The 22,565-nt window shown below is 38.8% G+C and overlaps 1 protein-coding gene across 8 annotated transcripts in view; it reads right to left on the reverse strand.

The window, feature by feature from the left end:
* The window catches only part of CAMKMT (calmodulin-lysine N-methyltransferase), a 427,573-nt gene that overhangs the window by 55,070 nt on the left and 349,938 nt on the right, over positions 1 to 22,565 (reverse strand). For 7 of the 8 annotated variants that reach the window (XM_086327180.1, XM_086327181.1, XM_086327179.1 and 4 more), the window contains 3 exons: positions 7,524 to 7,584; positions 5,523 to 5,577; positions 4,406 to 4,469 (listed from right to left, as the gene is read on the reverse strand). In XM_086327180.1, the coding sequence (XP_086183306.1) occupies positions 4,406 to 4,469; positions 5,523 to 5,577; positions 7,524 to 7,584 (180 nt within the window). The remainder of the gene's footprint in view (positions 1 to 4,405; positions 4,470 to 5,522; positions 5,578 to 7,523; positions 7,585 to 22,565) is intronic. The other variant, XM_086327182.1, reaches the window with a different exon arrangement.

Raw genomic sequence — 22,565 nt, forward strand, 5'->3', positions numbered from 1 at the left:
AGATGATACAAAATCTTTCTAGTTTTCGGTGAAACAGTTTAATGAGCGTGACAGGGAAGCTATGAAGTCAAATGATCCTGACTTCCAGTGCTCATTCTGACACTTAGTAACTATGTAAATTTGGGTAAAATAACTTCTCAGAGCTCCATCTCTGGAATAGGAATAATGTGCTTATTTTATAGGCTCACTGGAATACCACATAGTAGGTGCCTGACACATAGCAGGTGCCTAAATCATGTCAATTTATTATCTTTTTCAATAATTCAGGCAAAAGCTCTGGAGGGATGAGAGGCTGAGGAGGGTAACTAGAGTGAGGCTTGGCAGGTAAGCTTTATTTTCTTTCTCTGTTGCTCAAAACTAATTATATGAACATTTTAACTGTAGGATTTAAATAACTGGAAAGAATCAAAGAACTTCTGCCCTGTAGATTTTCAGCGTCTTTCAAGTGTATAAATGTTCTCTAGCCAAAGTATACTCTGTTCCTCCAAGAACAGAGCTTGGTCTGTCTTGTTCACTGCTATATCTTTAGCACTTGAAATGTCATGCAGTTAATAGTGGCTTAATTCATTTAGTTAATTAATTAGCTTCATTTGTTAGTTACTTTCAATTTAATTTTCAAAGCTATTTGTTGAGCTCCTACCCAATGTGAGGCACAGAGGAGTGCACTTTGGACCTATCTAGTATATAGAAGAAGAGCTGACCCTGATATTGGAGGAACGGGCCTGGGCCCAGGATGAGAAGCTGGATGATTCCTCAACCATCCACAGGCTGCACAGTCCACATGAAGCTTAATTTATTAATTATTCAAGTCAGGGAGTCTGTTAAATAAAATAATATTGTAAGCCAGGGCTTTCTCCTTTAAAATGCACAGGAGATTTATTCATTTTTGGAGAATCCTAAGCTCAAGATCATGATCTAGACTGTGCATACTGTGGGGATAAGATGCTTGGGTTAGGAGCATGAGGCAGAATTGTCAAGCATTGCCATAGTTGGCAGATAACCTGCTTGATGTTCACTAAGGATGTGTCAAGGCAGGGTCCTTTTGTTGGGCAAATTAGTGAGGGTACCAGAGAGGGTTGCTCATCTGAGGTGTTGTACTTCTGTTCATTATAATTCAGAAAGGTCTTAGCATCAATAATAACTCAATATACCATTTCTCTTCCCTATTCTTATGTCATTGTCAAACCAACTACAGACTTTATTGAGTATCTTGTGGCACTTGGAGGTTTCTTTCTTTATTACACTAAAAGGGCTGTGCCAAAGGAAAGAGAACACAGTTCATATGATTTCAGGATAAATTTGAAAACTGGATGAACCAAATGATCTCATTTCCAATTTAGCCTTTGTTTTCCCCTTTGGGTACAGATAAGATGGCATCTGAAGGGAGAGGCAGCTCTCAGTTAGGGAGGCTATGGGTTAAACCCAGTAATGCAGTTTAAGGATCAAGGAGAACCTCAGGGACATCTAACGATGAGTATGAGAAAATATTTAGGACTTATGACATTCCCTTATCCCTCAAGTCTTAATCTCTTTTCAGATATCTCCGCTTATAAATTTCAAATCCACATCTAGCTTTCCAGGTTCAAGGTAGAGAGCTCTAGAAGACATAGCCAAATCCAGTTGATATGTTTTAGGGAGACAATAAATAAGCTTACAACTGGTTGATATGCTTCTATGATATAAAGATTCAGAATGTCTCCATTCATTGCCTCATGTATTAAAAAAATAGAAATAACAGATGATAAATAGGAAATATCAGAAAATGCTGTTTTTTTAAGGTTAAAAATCAGACTCTTAGAAGCTTAAGAGACTAGGAAGTAAGGTTCAGTTGCATTCATTCAATTCAGATCCAAGAAAAACAAAAATAATTTTTTAAATAATGAGAATAATATACAGGCCAATACTCAGATGTGATGTGCGATTGCCAGGTCGATTTTCAATTACATTTCACTGATGTATTCATTTGTTTCTTAATGTGCTCATCTTGCCCATTAAGAATAATTAGCAGCTTTGCTTAGAGATTTTCTGGCTTCTGGCAATGTTTCTCCCTCTTTTTTTGTTGACATCCACTTTTACTTTTTAGAAAGTAATTTTTGGATAATATCCTACAACTGCTATATAATTTAGGCTTCCTAAAATTTTAAAAGAAAGATGTAAACAGTAATTTTTAAATGAGTTTGTTTCAATCTATATGCATCAACAGTATGTGATTCAGTGAATTCGTTTTTCTCATAGAAAGTGGGCACAAAGATAGAAAAAAAAAAAAAAAAACTTCATATTAACCTCACTCAGTAAAATAGCTTACCATGAATGCCAGTTGTAAGCTCTGTTAGTAAGTCAAGAATAACATTAGTATTAAAAGCAGGAAAAACATGTTGCCAAATTTTAAGGCTTTAGGCATGCTTTTTTCCTCTTAATTAAAAAAAAAATTAGATCTGGTTACAACATAAAAAGGCACACAAACATAGAACAACATGATAAAAACTGAACTCTGCCAGGGAAGTCCTAAGAGATGAAATAAAACACGCTACCAGTTTTGGTCTGCATCCTGAAAGGACCTACTTTATCTACATTGTAAAGTTCTTCCCCTCCTGCCCTTTGGCACCCCGCTATATTAAACCCATTGTAAAACCCAGCACAATAAAGCACTCTCAGGGCTGAGCTTCTGAGGACCAAATGTTAAAAATCCATTTTCTTGGGAGGGGGCTGTACCAATCATTTCTTTGAAAGGCCAGCAGAGTGAATACAGAATTGAGATTTCCTCTCTGATTTCAAGAGCTGGCATGGCATCTTTGCTGTTTAAAGCAAAGGTGCATTAATTAATGACAATAGCATGGCTTCCCTTCTTTGGAAGCTCTGTAGTTTAGCTCAACAGTAATTTTAGTACAATTAAATTTACATACTGACCACAGATGCTTCCCATAGTTTGATAAAAGTTCTAATCGGTTTCCAATGCTATTGAATAAGATACCTGCTGATTTGAGAAAAACCTCAGGTTGCTGGGCCCAATCTGGAAGTTTCTGTGGTTAAAATGACCTCCTCTTCCCCAATAATCCTGCTTTTTCTTCCCCCAAAAAACATCCATTGGGGCTGAGCTAGCATACCTGACTTCCTGTTGCTTTCTGTGTTCCCTGACATGTGGAGGAGGAGCAGAGTGAAATGATACAGTGCAGGGAAGAACTCAGAATAAAGCAGAGTGAATGAAGCAACATCGCTCATCTTCAGGAATATTTTAGGAAACTTGCGACAGTCTGAAGATCATGATTAAAATCCTGCATTTTAAAAAAGGAAGCACCTTTTGTGATCTCTTTCCCTTGTGTGAAAGGCCAAGATTGTGATTGGCTGTTTTTCCTTCCTGGTTTTTTTTTTTTTTTTTTTTTTAAGTCTGCCAGGCAATTAGCTGGGTGGGGCTCTGTAGAGCATACAAGTGCGGCTGAACAATATTAGCTTCTGGGCTTCTGGTACCTCCTTCCTCCTGTGTGAGGAGGCTGATAGAGCGGCTACAAATTTTATTTTTAAAAAATCATATAGCAGAGGTAGAAAAAGAAAATTCAAAAATAAGCTCTAGGTAAGATGCTTACCTCTTATAAAAATCAACACTGCTTTGGCATTTTAGGAGCCTAAAATTCAAATAAGTAGATTGCCTCTTTCGTAATGTAAATAGAAAGCACACCAAAAAATCCAGAGCAAATATATCCTCCACCTTTCCTCTCAATTTCTAAAGGCTGTTAACTGCCCCTGAACAAATCAGCTCGATTGCTAAAGTAGCCACAAATTATGCTTGCTTTTTTAGTTACAGTTCAATTTTCATGAACTCTGTGTACATATTAGTAAAGCATAATCTAATATAATGGGGTTTGAATTGTAATAGCATAGCAGAAAAAAAAAGAGATAGCTTTTATGATCCTAAATAAAAGGAAATAATGAAAAACTGATAGCTGTTTCCAGTGGGGAGATACAGGGGACTCCTCAGGAATTAGAGTAGGTACACAAATCCATGGTCTACACAGAAGAAAGGTAATAATGGAACATGAAGCCGAAAGTTAATTTTTGCAAGCAACAGCCGATATAATAAATGTTAAATCATTTATTTTATCCTGGCAAATTTCAATAAAAATAAAAGGACAAGAGTGCTTGAAAATTATTATGAAACAAATGTTCGTATTGCTTTGAGTGGTCCACAAATCATAAGCTCCTTTAATAAGTATAAAAATCCACCGAAATTAAAAAAAAATAGTCGTATGCAATGAATGTCATATATTTCTACTTTTTCTTAATTACTTATCATGTGTATCGGGGGAACTCTCTTTTAATACCCCATGCTGTCTTTCTTTATATCAATTGTTACTCAGCCGAGGAAAAGGAATGAGCACAACAAGCCCGTTTTCTATCTGAATAAGGATACTTCTGATGGCCTTTTCATTCCCATCAGTTAACAGAACTTCTTTGACATCTGCAGAAATAGCAACCTGAAAAAAAAAAGGGGGAGCACAGCAAACAATGAGCAAATATGCTTGTCTGTGTGGAAGTGAAGACAGGAGTGACAAGCCTTCAGTATCATGCTTCCTCACCTATTTCTCTGTAACAATCTTCAATCTTTTTTCATTTTATGTCTGCATTATTTTAATCATTCAATCAAATCAGTCAATACTTTTATCATTCCATTTGCGGGAGCCTCTATCTTGCTATCATTCTGTTCGGTAATTGCATTGTGACAGCGGATGATGGTATTCTGAGAGGCTTTCATCTGTGGGCTTCTGTTTATCTAGTAGAGCCATCATACAAGGCTGTCACTCTGCCTTTCAGCTTGCTTCTGTCTGACTGCCTGATGCCCTTCATATAACTTTGCATTGCAGGCAGATGGCTTTGTGAGGGTAATTTTTTTGTGAGCTTTGACATGCTCGCACATTGGGCTGTAACCCTGACACATTGTGTAAGAGCGACAGGTTTGTCAAATGCCAATCAGTGTAACAATATGCTTTTATTTGTAGAGACATAAAAACTTGTCTAATGCACTGTGCTGCTACATAATATCTCCTGAATACATGACTCAGAACCCAGAGAATGGGGAACGACGTTCCTGAATGGCCAATCTAATTCAAAAGAATCTAATTACTGAGCGCTCTGGATCATGTTTGTTGGTGTAATAATGCAGGCAAAACATTAGCAGCTATATCATGGTGCTCCAACTGTGATTTGCCGGGCTATTCCTGTATCTTAGCAAATGGGACTATAATCTGAAAAAAAAAATGCTTTTGCTATGGCGAAGAAAGACTGCGCGAGGCCTGGAATGTCACAACAAGCGATATTGACTACACTGAGGGAAAATGTTTCTGCTCATCGAGGCAACCATAAAATCAATATGATCCGAAAGTAAGTCAATCTAGAAGGTCTCTCAAGACCCGGCAGCTTGACCGCAGCTGATGCTGTTGACGGTTCTCTGACCCAGCAGTTGGAGGCCCTGGAACATTTTTCCTTTTGTTCCTCTCTCTGAATGGGATTGGAATTGAGAAAAGACCTACCATGAGCCCAGCCAAGCATGTCATGCCACCCCCTAGCTCACACACAGCAAGGTCCCTGAAAGAGAGAAAAGAAATGGTAGAACCCATACAAATGAGATGAAAATGGGCAGAGAGATATATATGTTACAAGAACAAATTGCCATCTGCAGTAAGAACGGCGCTACCAGGAAGTTGTAGAGACATGACGAGGCTACCTCATGTCGTTTTGCGTTTTAAAAATAATTATGAAATAGAAAAGTCACAAAGCAGGCAAACCAGTGGGGGTTCCCTCATTAGTGTTCACTGCAACATTACCACCGCTGAGCTGAAAAATCTGAGAAGGTTCCCTTTTTTTCCCCTGTCAATGGCGCTGTCTTTTAGAACTAAACTAGCTAGAGTAGCGAAAGATAATTGTTAGGAAAGGATAACACTGTTAATCCACATTCATTCCTTCAAAAACAGTTAGACAAGTAAATGAAGAATATATGTGAGTGTGTATATACCTATATTATAGTGAAAGACACACACAACACACACACACAAATACATGCAATCTTGAATTAAAAAAAAAAAACAACTAAAACAGCAGTATTTTGGAGAGCTGAACAGCCCCCATAAAGAACAATTACACAAGGAACATTTAGCAATTAACACTTAAATAACAATAGACCCCAACACAACACAGTGAATAAACAATGCGGGGACATAATATGGTTAAGCCAGCAAACCCAGGCTCAAGGAATGACTGGGCTCTGACTTGACCGCTCCTAAGCAAAGCGGCTCAGAGTTAAAGCTGACAGTCTGGGGTGGCACTCTGCACTTACCTTCCTCTTTGTGCCTAAATATCAGCCCTCAACGTGTGACATTCCTGCTCTGGCCCACTGCTTGCTGATTGGAGCTCCAGGCAAGCTTAAGCACAGTGAGATGAGCAAATGCCAGACTTCTAGGGCAGCTCTGAAGCTCAGTTCAACACTTCCCTGTTCTTACTTTATATGCTTATACTCTTAAGAGATTGTCTCTTCTTCCCAATTTGGGAAGTTTATTTCCTCAGCAAGAGGGGAAAAAAAAAGAGAGAGAATCAAGGGAGGGAGAGGTGAGAATAGAGGGAAAAGAAGCAGCAGCCAAGCCAGGACATTCGTATTCTGAAATACACATAATGAGTATTTAGTTATTCAAAGCAATTAGAAACTGTTTGGTAAATATGGACCCACAGAGCTTCAAAAACTACATATTATTGACCCAGTCTTGTAAATACATATTGTTACAACACATACCCGATCTTGTAAGGATATATTGTTAAAACGATCACTAATGGCTTGTCTGGAATCATAATGGACTATTAAGGAAGCATATACTGGATGACTTTTATAAAATGAGAATGGAAATGAAAAAACCCATATTTTCTGAGTCTATCAAACATCTTCAGCATTTTTTTTTAAAAGGAGTTTTTTCTTTTTTTGTAATCCCATCCATGGTTTAATCTATAATGCACATTCACAGTTGAAAACATTCTTGTTCATAGCATGAATCTGTAATAGTAATTTATATTTTACAAGTACATATTGTTAGATATGTAAAATACCTTGAAAATAAGGGATGGGATGGCATTTTTAAATAATAGCTGTGGGGTATTTATTTATCAAATATTCCATAGTGACTTTCCTAGCAGAACTTTATAGAATGTCTTTTTTTTTTTTGACCTTTACAATCAGTAAGGATTGATTGGAGCTTCACTTTCGTTTCCCCAAAATCAAAGCGAAATAAAATGCCTTGAGTGGAAATCAAAAGCCTTTGACACATAGCAAAAAGCTTGCTGTGCAATATTAGTACCCAAAGGCGATTCAGATTTCTTTTTCAGAAGCAACATGTTTTCACCATGACCTTCCCCCTCCTTTCCTTCCTTTCTTTCTTTCTTATATACACTTTTAACAGTTTAATTTGAAGAATGTAATCATGGTGATCGTTAACATGTAGATACAGTACTATAGTGGGCTAAACAAATTTTTAAGTGCAGCTTTGTACCTGAATATACCACTGTGCTTGAGGCAGTAGTAAGCCAAGACTTCTTCAGCCGGCCAGATGCCTAGAAAACACAAGAGGATATAGACTTTTTGATAACAGAAGTTTCTTCTGTAAAAACTCTCTGTAGTCATGCTCTTAAGAAATGCCTTTTAAAAAATAATGTTCAGTATAAGTGATTTCAACTTGAATCAAACTTACCGTAATTATTACTAGTAACGTCATATCACATGCATTTCTTTTCTTCTGGATTATAACTTTTCCCCCAGGAAAATATCCTAAATAATTTTTACTAGATTTCAATCACAACAAAACAGCAAAAACAATAACAGCCAAAATTATAAACATCCAAAGTTAAATTTTGAATGGTATTTCAGGTAGATCTTACTTTTATACACATGAATCTTCATTTTGGCCAATTCATTAGGATCACGAAGACCTACTGTATATGTAGCTCATACTCAGCAAAAATCACTTCCAGGAGCAAATAAAACCACTGAGGTTATTATACCTTTCTTGTCTGACTCCATACTTATGTTTTTCATATACATAATTATTTCCTTTCTTCAACTAAAATCCAACCGGAGTATAAAATTGAGAAACCTAAGTTTCACCAACTTTGTACATCTTTCAATTTAACAATAATCCTACTCATTAAATTCTGTGGAAGAGCATTTCCTAAAATCATCATCTGTAAATCATTTATTTAGAAGACAATAGTTTTTCATGGATGAACATGAATTGCTTAAAGAGAAGACAGATGTGCTCTTAATTTTTTTCTTTATACTTTTGGTATTTCAGAGAAGATGATGTCAAAGAAATGGTAAGTAAAATGCTAAGAGAATCAATGGATATACATATATTAATAAACAGCAAAGAAACAACTCTATAGAACATTTGTTGCAGAAAAGTCCAGTCACCTGTCCTTACTAGCTCAGTCTCCCTGGTGTTTCTGGTAGAAATGACTGTTTGGGGGAGAAACAAAATAAACCAGCATGAAGTGTCTGGAGTTATATTTGGTAGAAGTCAGAGAGGCAGTGGAGTGTAGCAGTTACAACTACAGGTACTTAGGAACCAAACTCAGGTGGGCTCCAGCCTCAGCATTGCCTTTCCTAGTTGAGTGACCTTAGATAGGTTACTTAACCTCTCTGTTCCTCAGTGTCCTTATCTGTAAAATAATATTATTGCAATATCAACCTCACAGGATTGCTGTGAGGATTAAACGAGTTAAGTATATGAAATGTATTTAAAACAATTCCTAACTCATAACAAGCTCAAAGAAAAAGAAAATTGTTAATGTTATTCTCCTGCAAAGAGGGATAAAAGAGTCAAAGAGAGTGTGAACCTCAAACAACTATCCTAATAATCAGAACACATGGAGAAATTTTTCGACCTGATCCTAATCATTAGCTTGGCACTACCCCAAAGTCCTAATACCTGGCATACAGAAAGAACTCTATAAAGATTAAAACACATTATAAAATTCTCTGAAGGAAGAGCCCAAGACAGTTTTCTACATCAAGTGAATATAATCACCACAATGATGAGTTTCTTTATGCCTTTGGTAGATGGTTTTGAGGATTTAAAAAATAATGATAGGGGAAGAATATTTAACTAAAGTTCAAGCCTTGATTAAGAACAAAAATGTGATTTCTAAAACGCATAGTCTTTTAAAACAGTTTTATAATTTTTTCTTAAAAATTATAGAGGTTGATTTTTAACTAAATTAGATATGAGAAGTTCAAAGAATAAAGTTTAAAAATCACCTAAAATTCCACCACTAGTATATAATCACTGTTAACATTTTGGACACTATTCCAAAAAAATCTCTCTAGGCATAAAGACATTTTATACAGGTGGGATCTTCTCAGGGAGGTATTCAGTAATCTCATTTTGCCCCACTCAGTATGTGATGGATGGATTGCCATGACAATAAAAATACACTATACCTGCATCATTTTTAATGACTGCCTAAATATTTTATGTTTGCATCATAGTTTATTTATCCAGTTTCCTTTTGATAGACATTTCAGTTAATTTCTAAGTTTTTGATATTATGATATTATAAACAGTGGTATAATAAAGACACATTTTTCCCCCAACATATAATTTTTTTCTTCTTAAGTCAAATACCCAGAAATGGAAAATCTGTTCAAAAGTCAAGTACATCTCACATTCTGATATATCAAACTGCCCCTCCAAAAACTGTACCAAGCTACAACTCTAATAAGAGTGTTTATTTCCTCAAAACCTTGATAGGACAGGGATTTTAATTGTTGCTTATTTGTTAAACTTTTAGGTTATCTCAGTACAGATCAAAACCACAATGAAATAGCACTTCACCCCCTTCTAGGATGGCTATATTGAAAAAGTCAGACAATAATAAGTGTTGGTGAGGTTGTGGGGAAATGATGTAAAATGGTTCAGCCATTTTGGAAAACAGTCTAGCAGTGTATCAAAAAGTTAAATGTAGAGTTACTAAATAACCCAGCAATTCTACTCCTAGGGATATATCCAAGGGAAAAGAAAAAAAATGTCCACACAAGAATTTGTACACAAAAGTTCACAGCAGCATTATTCATAACAGCTAAAAAGTGGAAACGACCCAAATGTCTATCAACTAATGAATGGCTACATAAAATGTGGTATATCCATGTAATAGACAATTATTTGGCAATATAAGGAAATAAAGTGCTGATTCATGTTACAACATGGATAGAACATGAACATTATCATGCTAAGAGAGAGAAGCCAATACACAAAGGACTACACATTTTATTTTTCCATTTATGTTAAATGTCCAGAATAAATGAGGGGTGATTGCTAATGAGTACGAGATTTCTTCTAGATGCGATGAAGGGGAAAGTTGGTGATGCGATCCATTTGATGTATGTAACCAGCTTTTCGTCATCTGTGAAGTAGCTAGTTTAGACTTATTTTATTAATTTTTAAAGATTTATTTATTTATTTTATTTTTGGGCTAGAGTGGGTCTTTGGTGCTGCACCTGGGTTTTCTCTAGTTGCAGTGAGCAGGGGCCACTCTTCGTTGCAGTGTGTGGGCTTCTCACTGTGGTGACTTCTCTTGTTGCGGAGCCCAGGCTCCAGGCAAGAGAGGGCTTCGGTAGTTGCAGTGCTTGGGCTCCGCAGTTGCGGCTGGTAGGCTCTAGATCGCGGGCTCAGTAGTTGTGGGGCAAGGGCTTAGTTGCTCTGTGGCATGTGGGGTCTTCCCAGAGCAGGGATCGCAACTATGTCCCCTGCAGATTCTTAACCACTGGACCACCAGGGAAGCCCTAGAATTACTTTAAATGTCAAGGTTTGTGGTTAATTTAGAAAGAAACACAATCATTATTAACCTAAAGCCTGAACAAATTCTAAAATTAACTGTCTAGATATTAAGAGACATGAGCCTTTAGCCAAACATGGGTCTTTCTAGATCACTTCCATTCTAGAGCTTTTTGCTTTCCCACGGTTTGTGTTAGAAACAAGTCCTGGGACTCTGACACACAGTGGCCAAGGGGCAACACTGTTGACTCCTCTTCTGACTCTAACAGCTTGTACTTGCCCCATGATGACAACACACCTAGCTCTTGGAGCAGAGACATGGCTCTTCTGTGATCTGCTGACGTCTGGAAAGTAAGCAGCAGCTCTCTTTACCTTCCCCTAAGTAAATGATCGTGTCTGTCATGCAGGAGTCACAAGCAAGGCCTCTCTCAAACCTGAGACTCAAATGGAGAGGCCAGCACATCCTTAGCTAGACCACTGACTCTTCTGGAAGAAGAAACCCACCAGTGGATGTTACTAAAATGAAAAGCTGCTCATGCTGGAATGGGTAGGTAAACCTCTTGGACTCTTTTCAGTGTTTATGCTCTGTCTCCTTTTACTTAAGCATTTCTGCTTTGTCTTGAACTCAGAGTGGAAATCCGTAAGAAGATAAGAATGCTCTATAAATATTTATTGGGCATCTACTATATTTCAGGCCCTGTGGATCAGCAGGGAGTGATACAGCATGGTCACTGGAGATTCAGTCTCATTAGGGAAGAAAACTATTAGACAAACAATAACACAAATAATGTGCCTAATTATAAATACTGTGTAGAAAAAATAGAGAGTGCTTCTGAGAACCAATCACAGGGGACTTAAGCTGGTTGGAGGGGAGGCTGGGAGGAGTCCATCAGGGGACACTTCTTTGTAGAAACAGTAAGCAGGCTGAGACCCAGAGGATGAACAGACAAGAAAAGGAGGAAGAGGGGCCAGAGCTGGAGGGGATGGTCCACAGAAAGGGAGCATCATGAAATAAAGCTTTGAAGAGAAGAGTTTGATGTTCCAGGAATGGAAACGGTCCAGGAAGCTGGAGAATAAGTGAGAAAGGAAGAGGCAGGACAAGACGAGCCTGAAGGGGGTGCTCAGGGGCCAGATTTCATAGGCTCAAAGGCCATGTTAAGAATTTTAATCGTGGGCTTCCCTGGTGGCTGGCTCAGTAGTGGGGAATCTGCCTGCCAGTGCAGGAGACATGGGTTCAATCCCTGGTCCAGGAAGATGCCACATGTCATGAAGCAGCTCAGCCTGTGTGCCACAACTACGGAGCCTGTGCTCTAGAGTCCGGGAGTTGCAACTACGGAAGCCTACGAGCCCTAGAGCCCACAATAAGAGAAGCCACTGCAACGAGAAACCTGTGTATCGCAACTAGAGAGTAGCCCCCGCTTGCCGCAACTAGAGAAAAGTCTTGTGTAGCAACAAAGATCCAGCACAGTCAAGAGAGTGAATAAATGAATAAATTTGTTTAAAAACTCCTCTAAAAAAGAATTTTAAATTGCACCTTAAAGTAAATGATACATTTTAAGTGGCAAAGTAGTATATAGTCAGATTCACATTTTAGATCATTCTGACTGCTCTGAAGAAAACAGACTGGAAAGGGGCAAGAGGAGGTGAGGGTAACTGGGTAGGAGGCTACTGCAATCACCTAGGTCAGTGCTGATGGTGGCTTGGGTGATGGTTAGTGGAGATGAAGAAAAGTGGAAAGATTTGAGCTATATTTAGAAGGTATACTGACAAACTATTAGTTAATTAGATGAAGGGGGTGGTAAGAGAGAGGGAAGTTTCAAATGTGACTTAAGTTTATGGCTTGAAGAAGTGGGCTGATGATGTATACCAGATACGTATAGGATTTTCCTTCAGTTTATATGAGCTCCTCCTCAGGCTGCATTCATGGTACAAAAACACAGCTGGGGGTCTGGGGTCTGATTCTGGGTCTACCACTAACAATCTATATGGTACTGGGAAGTTATGTAGCATTTCTGAGCATTAGTATGCTCATTCATAAAATACTAGGCTTGGGTAAGATTATGCGAGGGAGGGGGATTCAAGCTATAAAAAGCTACAATAAAGAATCTTATTTCATGCTCTGGTGTTAAACAGAGTTCAGCTTGAATACTGGCTCTTACTGGCTGTGTGACCTTGGGCAAGTACCTAAACTTTTTAACTCTCATTCATTCAACAATTCTTAGCAGTCAGGCTTCCCGGATGTCTCTGCAGGTAAAGAATCCACCTGCAATACAGGAGATACAGGAGACATGGGTTCGATTCCCGGGTCAGGAAGATCTGCCGGAGGAGGAAATGGCAACCCACTCCAGTATTCTTGCCTGAAAAATCCCATGGACAGAGGAGCCTGGAGGGTCACAGTCTAAAGGGTTGCAAAGAGTCAGACACGACTGAGTGACTAAGCAAGGCCAATTCTAGGAGGTGGAGAGATAGCAGTGATTAAAATAAAGTCCTTGACCAAATAGCTTTAATAGAGGCAATAAACAAAGTAGTTCTAGATAGTAATAAATGTTGTGAAAAAAATAAAACATTAATGAAATAGAAAATAACTATAGGGGTCGGGGCGTTGCCACTTTAGACAACATTGTTGGGTAATTTCTCATTTGTGAAGTACAAGCAAAAACAGTACCTCTTCATACCATTGTTGTGAGGAATAAGTGAGATAATGCCTGTAAGGCACTTAGAACAATGCCTGGGAGATAATAATTTTAAAAATAATGTTAGCTATTGTTTTTGCTGCTCTTGCCTTTGTTATTATTTTGACATTTGTCTATCCAGGCAATTTTATCAATCTTGATTATATGTTTATGATACTTTCAGGGAGATTATTATTCCTAATGGACAACCCACAAAAACAAACCAAAACTGAACTCTGGAAATATTTGTCCCAGCTAAGGGAACTTTGAAAATCAATCATAAGTAAGAATACCATATATATATAGAGAGAGAGAATATTATATATATATATATATACACACACACACACACACCATATATATATATATAGAGAGAGAGAGAGAGAGAGACAATACTTGTTCTATACTTGTCCTTCTGCTCTGGCCCATTAACAAACTTGCTCTGAACAGTAATTATGAAGCACAAGCCTGCCTGTGTGTGTGGAGTCAGATCATGGAGAATTCGAGTACATCTGGGTGAAATGGAATGTCCAGTGTAGCCCTGTACAGTGAGTGGGTGGAAGCTTGCTCTGTGATGTTCTAATGTTTGTTGAATGCTGACTGCTGGCCAGGCACAAGGTAGATGAGAAAACAGAGATACTGAGAGGTTAAGAAATCTTCCCCCAAATTAGGCAGATATTTTGTCATTGAGTTGGAATTTGAATCCGGTAATCTGATTCTAAAGCCGTTATTCTTAACCTCTGTGCTATGCTGCCTTTCACTAGATTGCAAAATCAAGGGCCAAATGAATTGTTTTGCAGTTTTCTTCTGTTCCAGGGAAGCCAACTGATATAGATAATGAGCATGTGGAAGTGAAAGGACACAAAAAATTGCCCAGGTATTTCAACAATATATTCTTCTAGGACTACAAACTGGGTTGGTTTATGGGTGTGATTTTATGAGCAATGCATTAAATTTTAAAACTTAAATTTTAATTCAGATACCTATTAATTTGATGATTATGAAATAAGGGAAAGCTGAAAGGAGCCCCAGCTCCAGCATGAATCTGAAGCAGGGAGAGGAAAAGAGTCTTTGGCGCTCATTCCCCAGACCTCAGCCTTCAGTCTGATGGTCAGTTTTAGAGCAGATGCTGCGAAATCAACTAAGTGACAGACAAGAAATGGAGACAGGACCAGGACGACGCTGAAGCACCTCTGAGAAAAAGGAATACACTGCAGCTGCAGCCACAGCCACGGTTCCAGTGGTTCAGACAGTAAAGAACTTGGAAGACAGCTCTGAGGCTTACTAGCTTGGCGACCTTAGCAAGTCACTTAAGCTCTTCTTGCATCACCTCCTTATCTGGTAGTAATAATACCGTCTACACTGTAAGTAGAGATGAAAGTGTAATAGGGAAGAACAAATCTGACTCCAAATTGGATCTGTTTCTTTTACTTTAATCTTTGTATTTTATTGCTTTTGCTACAAGTTAAAAATGTTGCCTATAGCCTGAAATAAACAGTATAACCTATCTTCAAGGCTCTGATTTTTAAAAATATAACTCTTCCCATTCATATAGAAATAAAAAATTGCAGAGAAAAACATTTGTCCTGTTGGAGGTTTACAGGAACATGATGACCTCACCTACCTGGACAGCTGCAAGAACAAAGGATTTAGACACCAAGAAGCTTGCAACAACCAACCGCACCTCCTCCCCTTTTAGTATAAAGGAAGACTGAATTCTAATTCAAGATGGTTCTTTGGGATACTAGTTCACCATCTTCTCTGGCTGCTTGTTAGCTTTCTAAATAAAGTTGCAATTCCTTGCCCCAACAACTTGTCTCTCAAATTATTGGCCTATTGTGCGACCAGCAGTAGGAGCTTGGATTTTGGTAACATGAAGATTGAATGAACTATAAGAGTACCAAGTAAGTGCAATTAGTATTTGTTCCTGCTGTTGTTAGTATCACTTTTTCTTTTTTTTTTTAGTATCACTTTTTGAACACTTACTACCGGGCAAACACTGAGCTGTGTACTTTATATGTATTATCTCATTTAATACTTAAATCAACCTTATAAGATATGTACCGTCATTATGACCAGCTAAGGGGCACATTAAGGTACACCAAAGCACAGAAAGTTTAAATGGCATAGTAAGGATTTGAGCCCACCTACTCAGTTTCTAAAGTCCACTCTTTTAATCACTACACTAATTGCCTCAACCCTGGTGACTGGCTCAGCAATCAAAAGAACTAGTTTCTAGTTCTCATGGCTCAGTTAACAACTAATTTTGGGACCCTGGACAAATCACATTTGGGCTCTGTTGTTCAGACGCTTAGTCGTGTCTGGGTCTTTGAGACCCCATAGACTGTAGCGTGCCAGGCCTTCCTGTCCTTCACCATCTCCTGGAGCTTGCTCAAACTCATGTCCATTTAGTCAGCGATGCCATCCAACCATCTCATCCTCTGTCACCTCCTTCTCCTCCTGCCTTCAGTCTTTCCCAGCATCAGGGTCTTTTCTAATGAGTCAGCTCTTCACATCAGGTGGCCAAAGTATTGGCGCTTCAGCATCAGTCCTTTCAATGAATATTCAGGGCTGTAGTTTCAAGAATGAATTGGAAGGGTCTGGGACTTTCTTAGTGGTCCAGTTAAGAGTCCACCTTCCAATGCAAGGGACACAGGTTAGATCCCTGGTCAGGGAACTAAGATCTCACATGCTGTGGTGCAACAAGCCCACACACCGTAACTAGACAGCCCATGTGCTGCAACTCAAGAAGCCTGTGCACTGCAATGACGACCCAGTGCAGCCAAAAAATAAAATAACTTTTTTAAAAAAAGGAATAAATTGGAAGAGTCAAATTGATTTTGAGGAGTCTTCCATCTTTAAACCCAATAGCTATAGATCATGGCATTTGTGCATTTCCAAACAAAAGCTCTAAAATTGTCAGTGAGCTTTAGTTTACAACATTTTAGGTTGAAGTTGGGCTGGTTAAAATGTTTTATTTGTACTATACTCCAAGAAAGGATTCAAAGGATTTTAGAAAGCATTCAAAATCATCTTAGAGATCAAGTCTTCACCACACTTCCACTTTTACTGAATTAGAACTGCCTTTGTTAATTAAAGAAAAGAACTACTCTACATCTATATATTCTAGTTGTGATGGCTTTTTATTTACTTAACCCAGCATATAAATAACAGGCAACTTTTTCAAGTCCAACTTTTCCTTTTCCAGTACAGAGCATTGTTCTCAGATATATGCTGTGTTTTTCCCTCAAACATATTTCCTTTTCCTCAGAATAACTATCTTTTGGGCAGAAAAACTTCTCCTGAGGTCTCAAAGCACAGGTAGAAGAACATCTCCCAGTAGGAGCTCTCTAGGTGAGTAAATGCTACATCTCCATTGGTCAGAGAGGATGTCAGAAAGTGAGAACAGTCATTTCTGGAAAGGTAGACCCAGAAAATCAGACCAGAGAGCTCCTACCAGCAGGGAAACACCCCCTGGGCTCTCCTTGAAAGAGCACATCCTTCTCACAGACCAAAAAAGAAAAGAGAGAAAACTTTCATCGCCAGTTTTACTCCAAGTAACATCCTTCCCCAAGAAGCTCAGGGTCCTCAGGGTGGAATCACCCTTTTAAAAATAGGAATGTGTTGTGTCTCAGACCATCATGTAAGAGCCGTAATGTGTCAAATAGAGTGGCGCGAAGAGGAAAGTATTAGAAATAATTTTTAGTGCTCCTTATCTTAGGTATCTAACCACTTCACCCACACAGACACAGCCTTGTTACGTGGCACACTAAAGGCAAGTAAGGAAGGTGTGGTCCTTCCTGAGTTACCTATGATCTGTGACTCTGATTTCTATAGTAGCTTCCTGCTTTCTTGGGTCCAGCTTTATCTCACTTCTCAGTAAACACTGTGACTGAATTCCAAACAAATTGAAAGCCTTGTGTTCCAAGTGGAGTGCATGTTCTGTGCATTTATGAAAGTGCCCCCTGGAGAGAAAATGGTATTTAGGAGATGTGTGCCACAGATGCCAAAGCCACAACGTACATTTATTAAAATGGCCCTGGCATTAGGCTGGTTAGGCAACATAACTTGTTTATTTCGCAGTGGTGTGTGGAAGACACCCATCCCAGCATTTCAAAACAGCCTTCGTTCCAAATTCCCCCTCTTAGGAAGGAGAATGAAGAGGACTATGTCCCCTTCTTATAGCAGGAATTGCCTTTAGCAAGTTCCAAAAGGTTAACACACCATTCAGCAAATTGACTTGATAAATAAGGCAACGTGTTGTCGAGGTACAGCCTAAATCCACTTTAAATAAACCCCTCTCTGCTATTCTATCTGCAGGTAAATGTATAATGTTCAGGTAACTGAAAAAAACAACACCAAATGAAATAGTATGAGAATTGGCTGGGGATCTCAGCTGTATAAAATGGCCAAGGCTCTGTGCTTCCTGTCTCCCTGCTCATCATCATTCATTGATATGAAGGAAACACGATGGTCTGCTCTCCAGAAATTTCTGCCGGTGCATGAGCTCGGGCGGCTCCCTGCAACTAATGTGGAAATGGAGTGCAAGGCACGTCCTGGCTGCAAACACTGGGGTCTTGCTCCGTTGGGGCCATCTACAAATGGCTTCAACCAACTTGTATGATTGTCTTTAACACCTTTTTGTATTTTTTTTTAAGAAATGAATTTGATTTCATTTTCGTTCCCCAGTTTTCAAATAGTCATTAAAAATTAAACAACACCAGGAAAAGCCTTTTGTGATTATAGCCTTCATTCTGCAACAAACTGGATCTATAAATTTACGTACCATTGTAGATGTAAATTACAAAATTTATATTCAACTATATTAAAACATCTATTCCAAAAATGATTACCAGTTGTGAAAAGCAGACAGGCTTATCACTTGCTGTCAGTTGTTCATGTCTAGTTAAGCAATAATGTGCTAAAACTGCTCTTTTGTTTTGTGTAAGAATTTTGGCAATAGAAGAAATGAACACTCGGTTAATAAAAACTCAGGCTGCTTTTTGCTTTGATGGAGGAAGCAGCTGCCTGTTTTCATTTGCTGCAGAGCAGCAAAACCCATCAATATAATAAGCAGCTTAGATGCTTCCATCCACAGCATCTGTAAGGATATAGGGCTATTCGCTCAAAACCAATCCCTGGTTTAATTTTAACAAAGATGTGTCTGACATATTTGAAAATGCATTCTAATAGGTCTTGAAACGTGAACAGTTTCTCTTTTTTTAAAACACTTTTTATGGATTTGAAATGGTAGTATATATAGCTGAATGATAGCAGTAATAAAAACCAGTCTAAACTGTGAGGCCATCCTAAAACAAGGGCTATGACAAGAGTAAGCCAAGAGGCAGTTATTTGGTTCCCTTCAAGGTGGAAGTAATTCATTTAAATGTGATTTCATTCAATTATTCATTCAAACAAATATTTACTGAACCTTACTATTAGAAATTGAGACCACATTTCCTACTCTCAACAAAGTCACTCTTCAGGGGAAAAGATGGAACACAAAAATATAAGTCAAACAATGCAGTTAGCACAGGGATTCACATAAGCATTTTTTCTATTACCTTGTTATTTTTCAAACATTCAAATGGACCTAGAACATGGCAGAAACTAAACATACAAATTAAAAATCAAATACTGTCTCCTCTGTTATATAGTCACACATTTTGTTAGACACACCTTTAAAAAAAGACAACCTGATGTAAAAAAAATTGAATTATGTTTCCACACATGTCAAACGGTTTACTAGCATAGCTAAGAATTATCACACTTTGGAGTGAAAGTTTTAGGATTTTAAATTTTGTTTGGACAGCCTCTAATTTCACAGTACCCATTAGACACTTTCACATGATACACCACATGGAAAGCCTAATAGAAAACAAAGCTTGGAAGCAACTTACAGTGTGGTACAGTACTCTTTGGCCTGGAAACAACGCAAAGAGATGATTCTATTTTATTTTACTGCTCAGTGGCATTTCCCCAAAGTCAGATAATCCTAAATCCTCCTCTTTATCTGATTCAGTATCAGGCAGGAGAGCATCTCAGCATGGTCAACCAGGGACCTGTCTAAATGGTCAACATGAATGCAGGGTGAGCCATCAGCTTCTCAGGATATCAAATTTAAATGAGCACTCATCTGGAGAAACACTGAGAAAATGCTCCCATAAAAGTAGAGCTAAGGGCTTTCTTATTCAGACATGCTCCCTGTAAAACACACATACCTGGGTTTTAAAAATAAACTTTTTATTTTGGAATAATTGTAGATTTACAGAAAAGACCGGTACAGGGAGTTGCTGGATACCCTTCACCTAGTTCTTCTCATTGTCAACGTCTTACATTGGTCAAAGCCAAGAAACTGACACTGGCACATTAATAGTAACTAAATTTACTGGTTTGTTTTTAATGGAATGGTTACTATTCAAGATGAGCACTGATGAAGGTATATGTCAGAAGGTCACAAACAAAACCAAAAGAACAATACTTGCAACTTACTGATTTTTCCTTCCTTAATTCTCTTCCTTCCTCTTAAGTGACTCTAAACAAATTCACATCAGCTTTAAGAGCTAAAACAGGACATAAAATGTATATACCTCAGAGTTTAAAATAAAATCTGACCCCATCAAGAGAACTGTGTTGCCAAGTGAAGCCTTGGCTCCCCATTCTATTGTTAAATGGGCAGAGTATTATTTTCTAGGTCATTATTCACATGGAAATTCTGATTGCCCCTATTCAATTAATACTTCCATATCACAGTGTGATATGGACCTTATAACCAATCTGTGGCAGCATGAGTTAAGAACCATAAAGAAGTCAGAGGTCATTATTTTTTCAGCCATTCAGAGTGTTTATAAAGCGTTCACTGTGCACCCTTTCTGCTCTGTGCCTCCTTTCTCCTTCCCTTGGCTCTGCTACTTAATGGCTGGGCACAATGCTTCCAGAAAACCATGGGTTATGTACTAGTTAATGGACTTTCCAGGGGGCGCAGTGGTAAAGAATCAGTGCAGGTGATGCAAGAGACATGAGTTCAATCCCTGGGTCAGGAAGATCCCCTGGAGGAGGAAATGCCAACCCGTTCAGTATTCTTGCCTGTGAAATCCCATGGACACAGGAGCATGGTGGTCTACATACAATCCATGGGATTGCAAAGAGTCAGACATGACTGAGCATGCGCGTGCACACACACACGTACTGGTTAGTAGCAGTCTCTTCAGCAGTATGTTGGCAAGATACCTTGGAGAGATTCTTTCTGTTACAATTGGTGGTTCCCATGGACTGAACTGTATTCATCCCAAATTCATATGTTGAAACCCTAACCTCCAAGGTGATTATATTTGGAGGTAGAGCCCACAAGGAGGTAATTACAAGGTCCTAATGGTGGGTGTCCTGATATGATAAGATTAACACCCTTATGAGGACAGACTCCAAAGGATGCTCTCCCAACCCTGCCCCGTGCTCACACAATGATGAGGTCTTGTGAGGATATGGCAAAACGGTGACCCCACCCCAAGAGAAGCCTCAATGGAAACTACATTGGCATTCTGATCTCAGACTTCCAGCCTATAGAACTGTGAGAAGCCACCCAGTCTTTGGCATTTTGTTAGGGCAGTACAAGTTGACCAAGACAGTGGTCAACCCTTGGTGCCTGATGTTGGGGTGAATACTTCCTCTCAAGGCCCCAAACATTCTGAGCTGAAGGAACGCCCTCCCTGCATTGTAGATAGGGCCCACAGGGTAGAGAGAGCAGTCACAGCCCTGGTGCAGATGCTCACATTGTCCATGACTTTTTCCCCTCCCTTCCCTTCAGGTTCCCCTTTGCTGTTCAGTCGCTCTGCCGTGTCCATCTCTTTGTGACTGTTTAGCCAGCTCATCTTACCTCCTCCTCTTTGATTCCTCATCTCATCTTACTTTGATCTCCTCATCTCATCGTATTTCCTCCTCTTCTGCAGTTTTAGCTCCGCTTTTCCATTTAAAAGAATTCAAGGGACTTCCCTGGTGGTCCAGTGGCTAAGATTACATGCTCCTAATGCAGCGGGCCCGGGTTCAATCCCCAGTCAGGGAACTAGATCCCACATGCCTCACCTAAGAGACTGCCTGCCACAGCTAAAGAGCCTGCATGTCGCAATTAAAGAACTCGCATGCCTCAACAAAGATTGACGATCCAGCAAGCCAAAACTAAGATTTGGTACAGCCATATAAATAGATACATAAATATTTTTTTAAAAAATAAAGTATACTTCGTCTACTATACATTTATTTAAAAATTTGTAATTCTTTTAATTTTTGAAAGCAAACATTAATCCTTCTCTGATGAAGAAATTTTGCTGATACTACCTTCAAGCTTTCATGAAAATACTTTGATCTGTTTCTTTATGTTGTCTTTGAACATGAACTCCTTGAGGACAGGTTGCTCACTGTTTCTCTACTTCTCTGTGGCATGGTTACATGATTTATGTGAAGGCATGCTGGATTCACGCAGAACAGTAGCAAAATATTCTAAACCTGGAACTCACAGCAGTGAAAAATAAACCCCTCTTCTTTTACAAGATCTGTGTGCCGAGCTTTATATGATGTATATACTCAGGACCAGATTCTACCTGGTAATGCAGTGACAGGTCACTTCCAGTGTGGATAAGTTTCTAATTGTGCTCAATCCACTCTCACTGGCTTTCTTATCTATATCCACAATCTGCAGAGCTGGCAGGACAATTATCACCAGAAGACAGAATAGATGCCCTGGGGAGTAAGAGTGTCCAGGGTCTGAAAGGTGCATGCTTACACATTTCCAGGCCAGTAACAAAGAATCCACATTCAATAGGCCATCTTTCTCTAAATCAATCCTTTCGTTCAGCAGAGCACGTGTCATGGGTGCTCATATCTGGGGCTTATCTTGGCTATCTACAAAGATGCAGGTCTCTAATCACAGCAGCCTGGAATGAGTCCCAGAAAGGGTCCTTTAAGTGACTTTAGATACAGAAAATGATTCTCTGTGTTGCCTTTTTTTTTGGTGGGGGGGTGGGGCCCTTCCCTTTGCTATGATAAAATTTATAACCTTAACCCATATAGTACAGTGTTTTCTCTGAGAATCACAACT

The sequence above is a fragment of the Bos grunniens genome, chromosome 11, assembly GCF_055505025.1.
Source record: "Bos grunniens cultivar Pamir isolate PY7600 chromosome 11, Bosgru_T2T1.0, whole genome shotgun sequence".
In the NCBI taxonomy this organism is placed as follows: domain Eukaryota; kingdom Metazoa; phylum Chordata; class Mammalia; order Artiodactyla; family Bovidae; genus Bos; species Bos grunniens.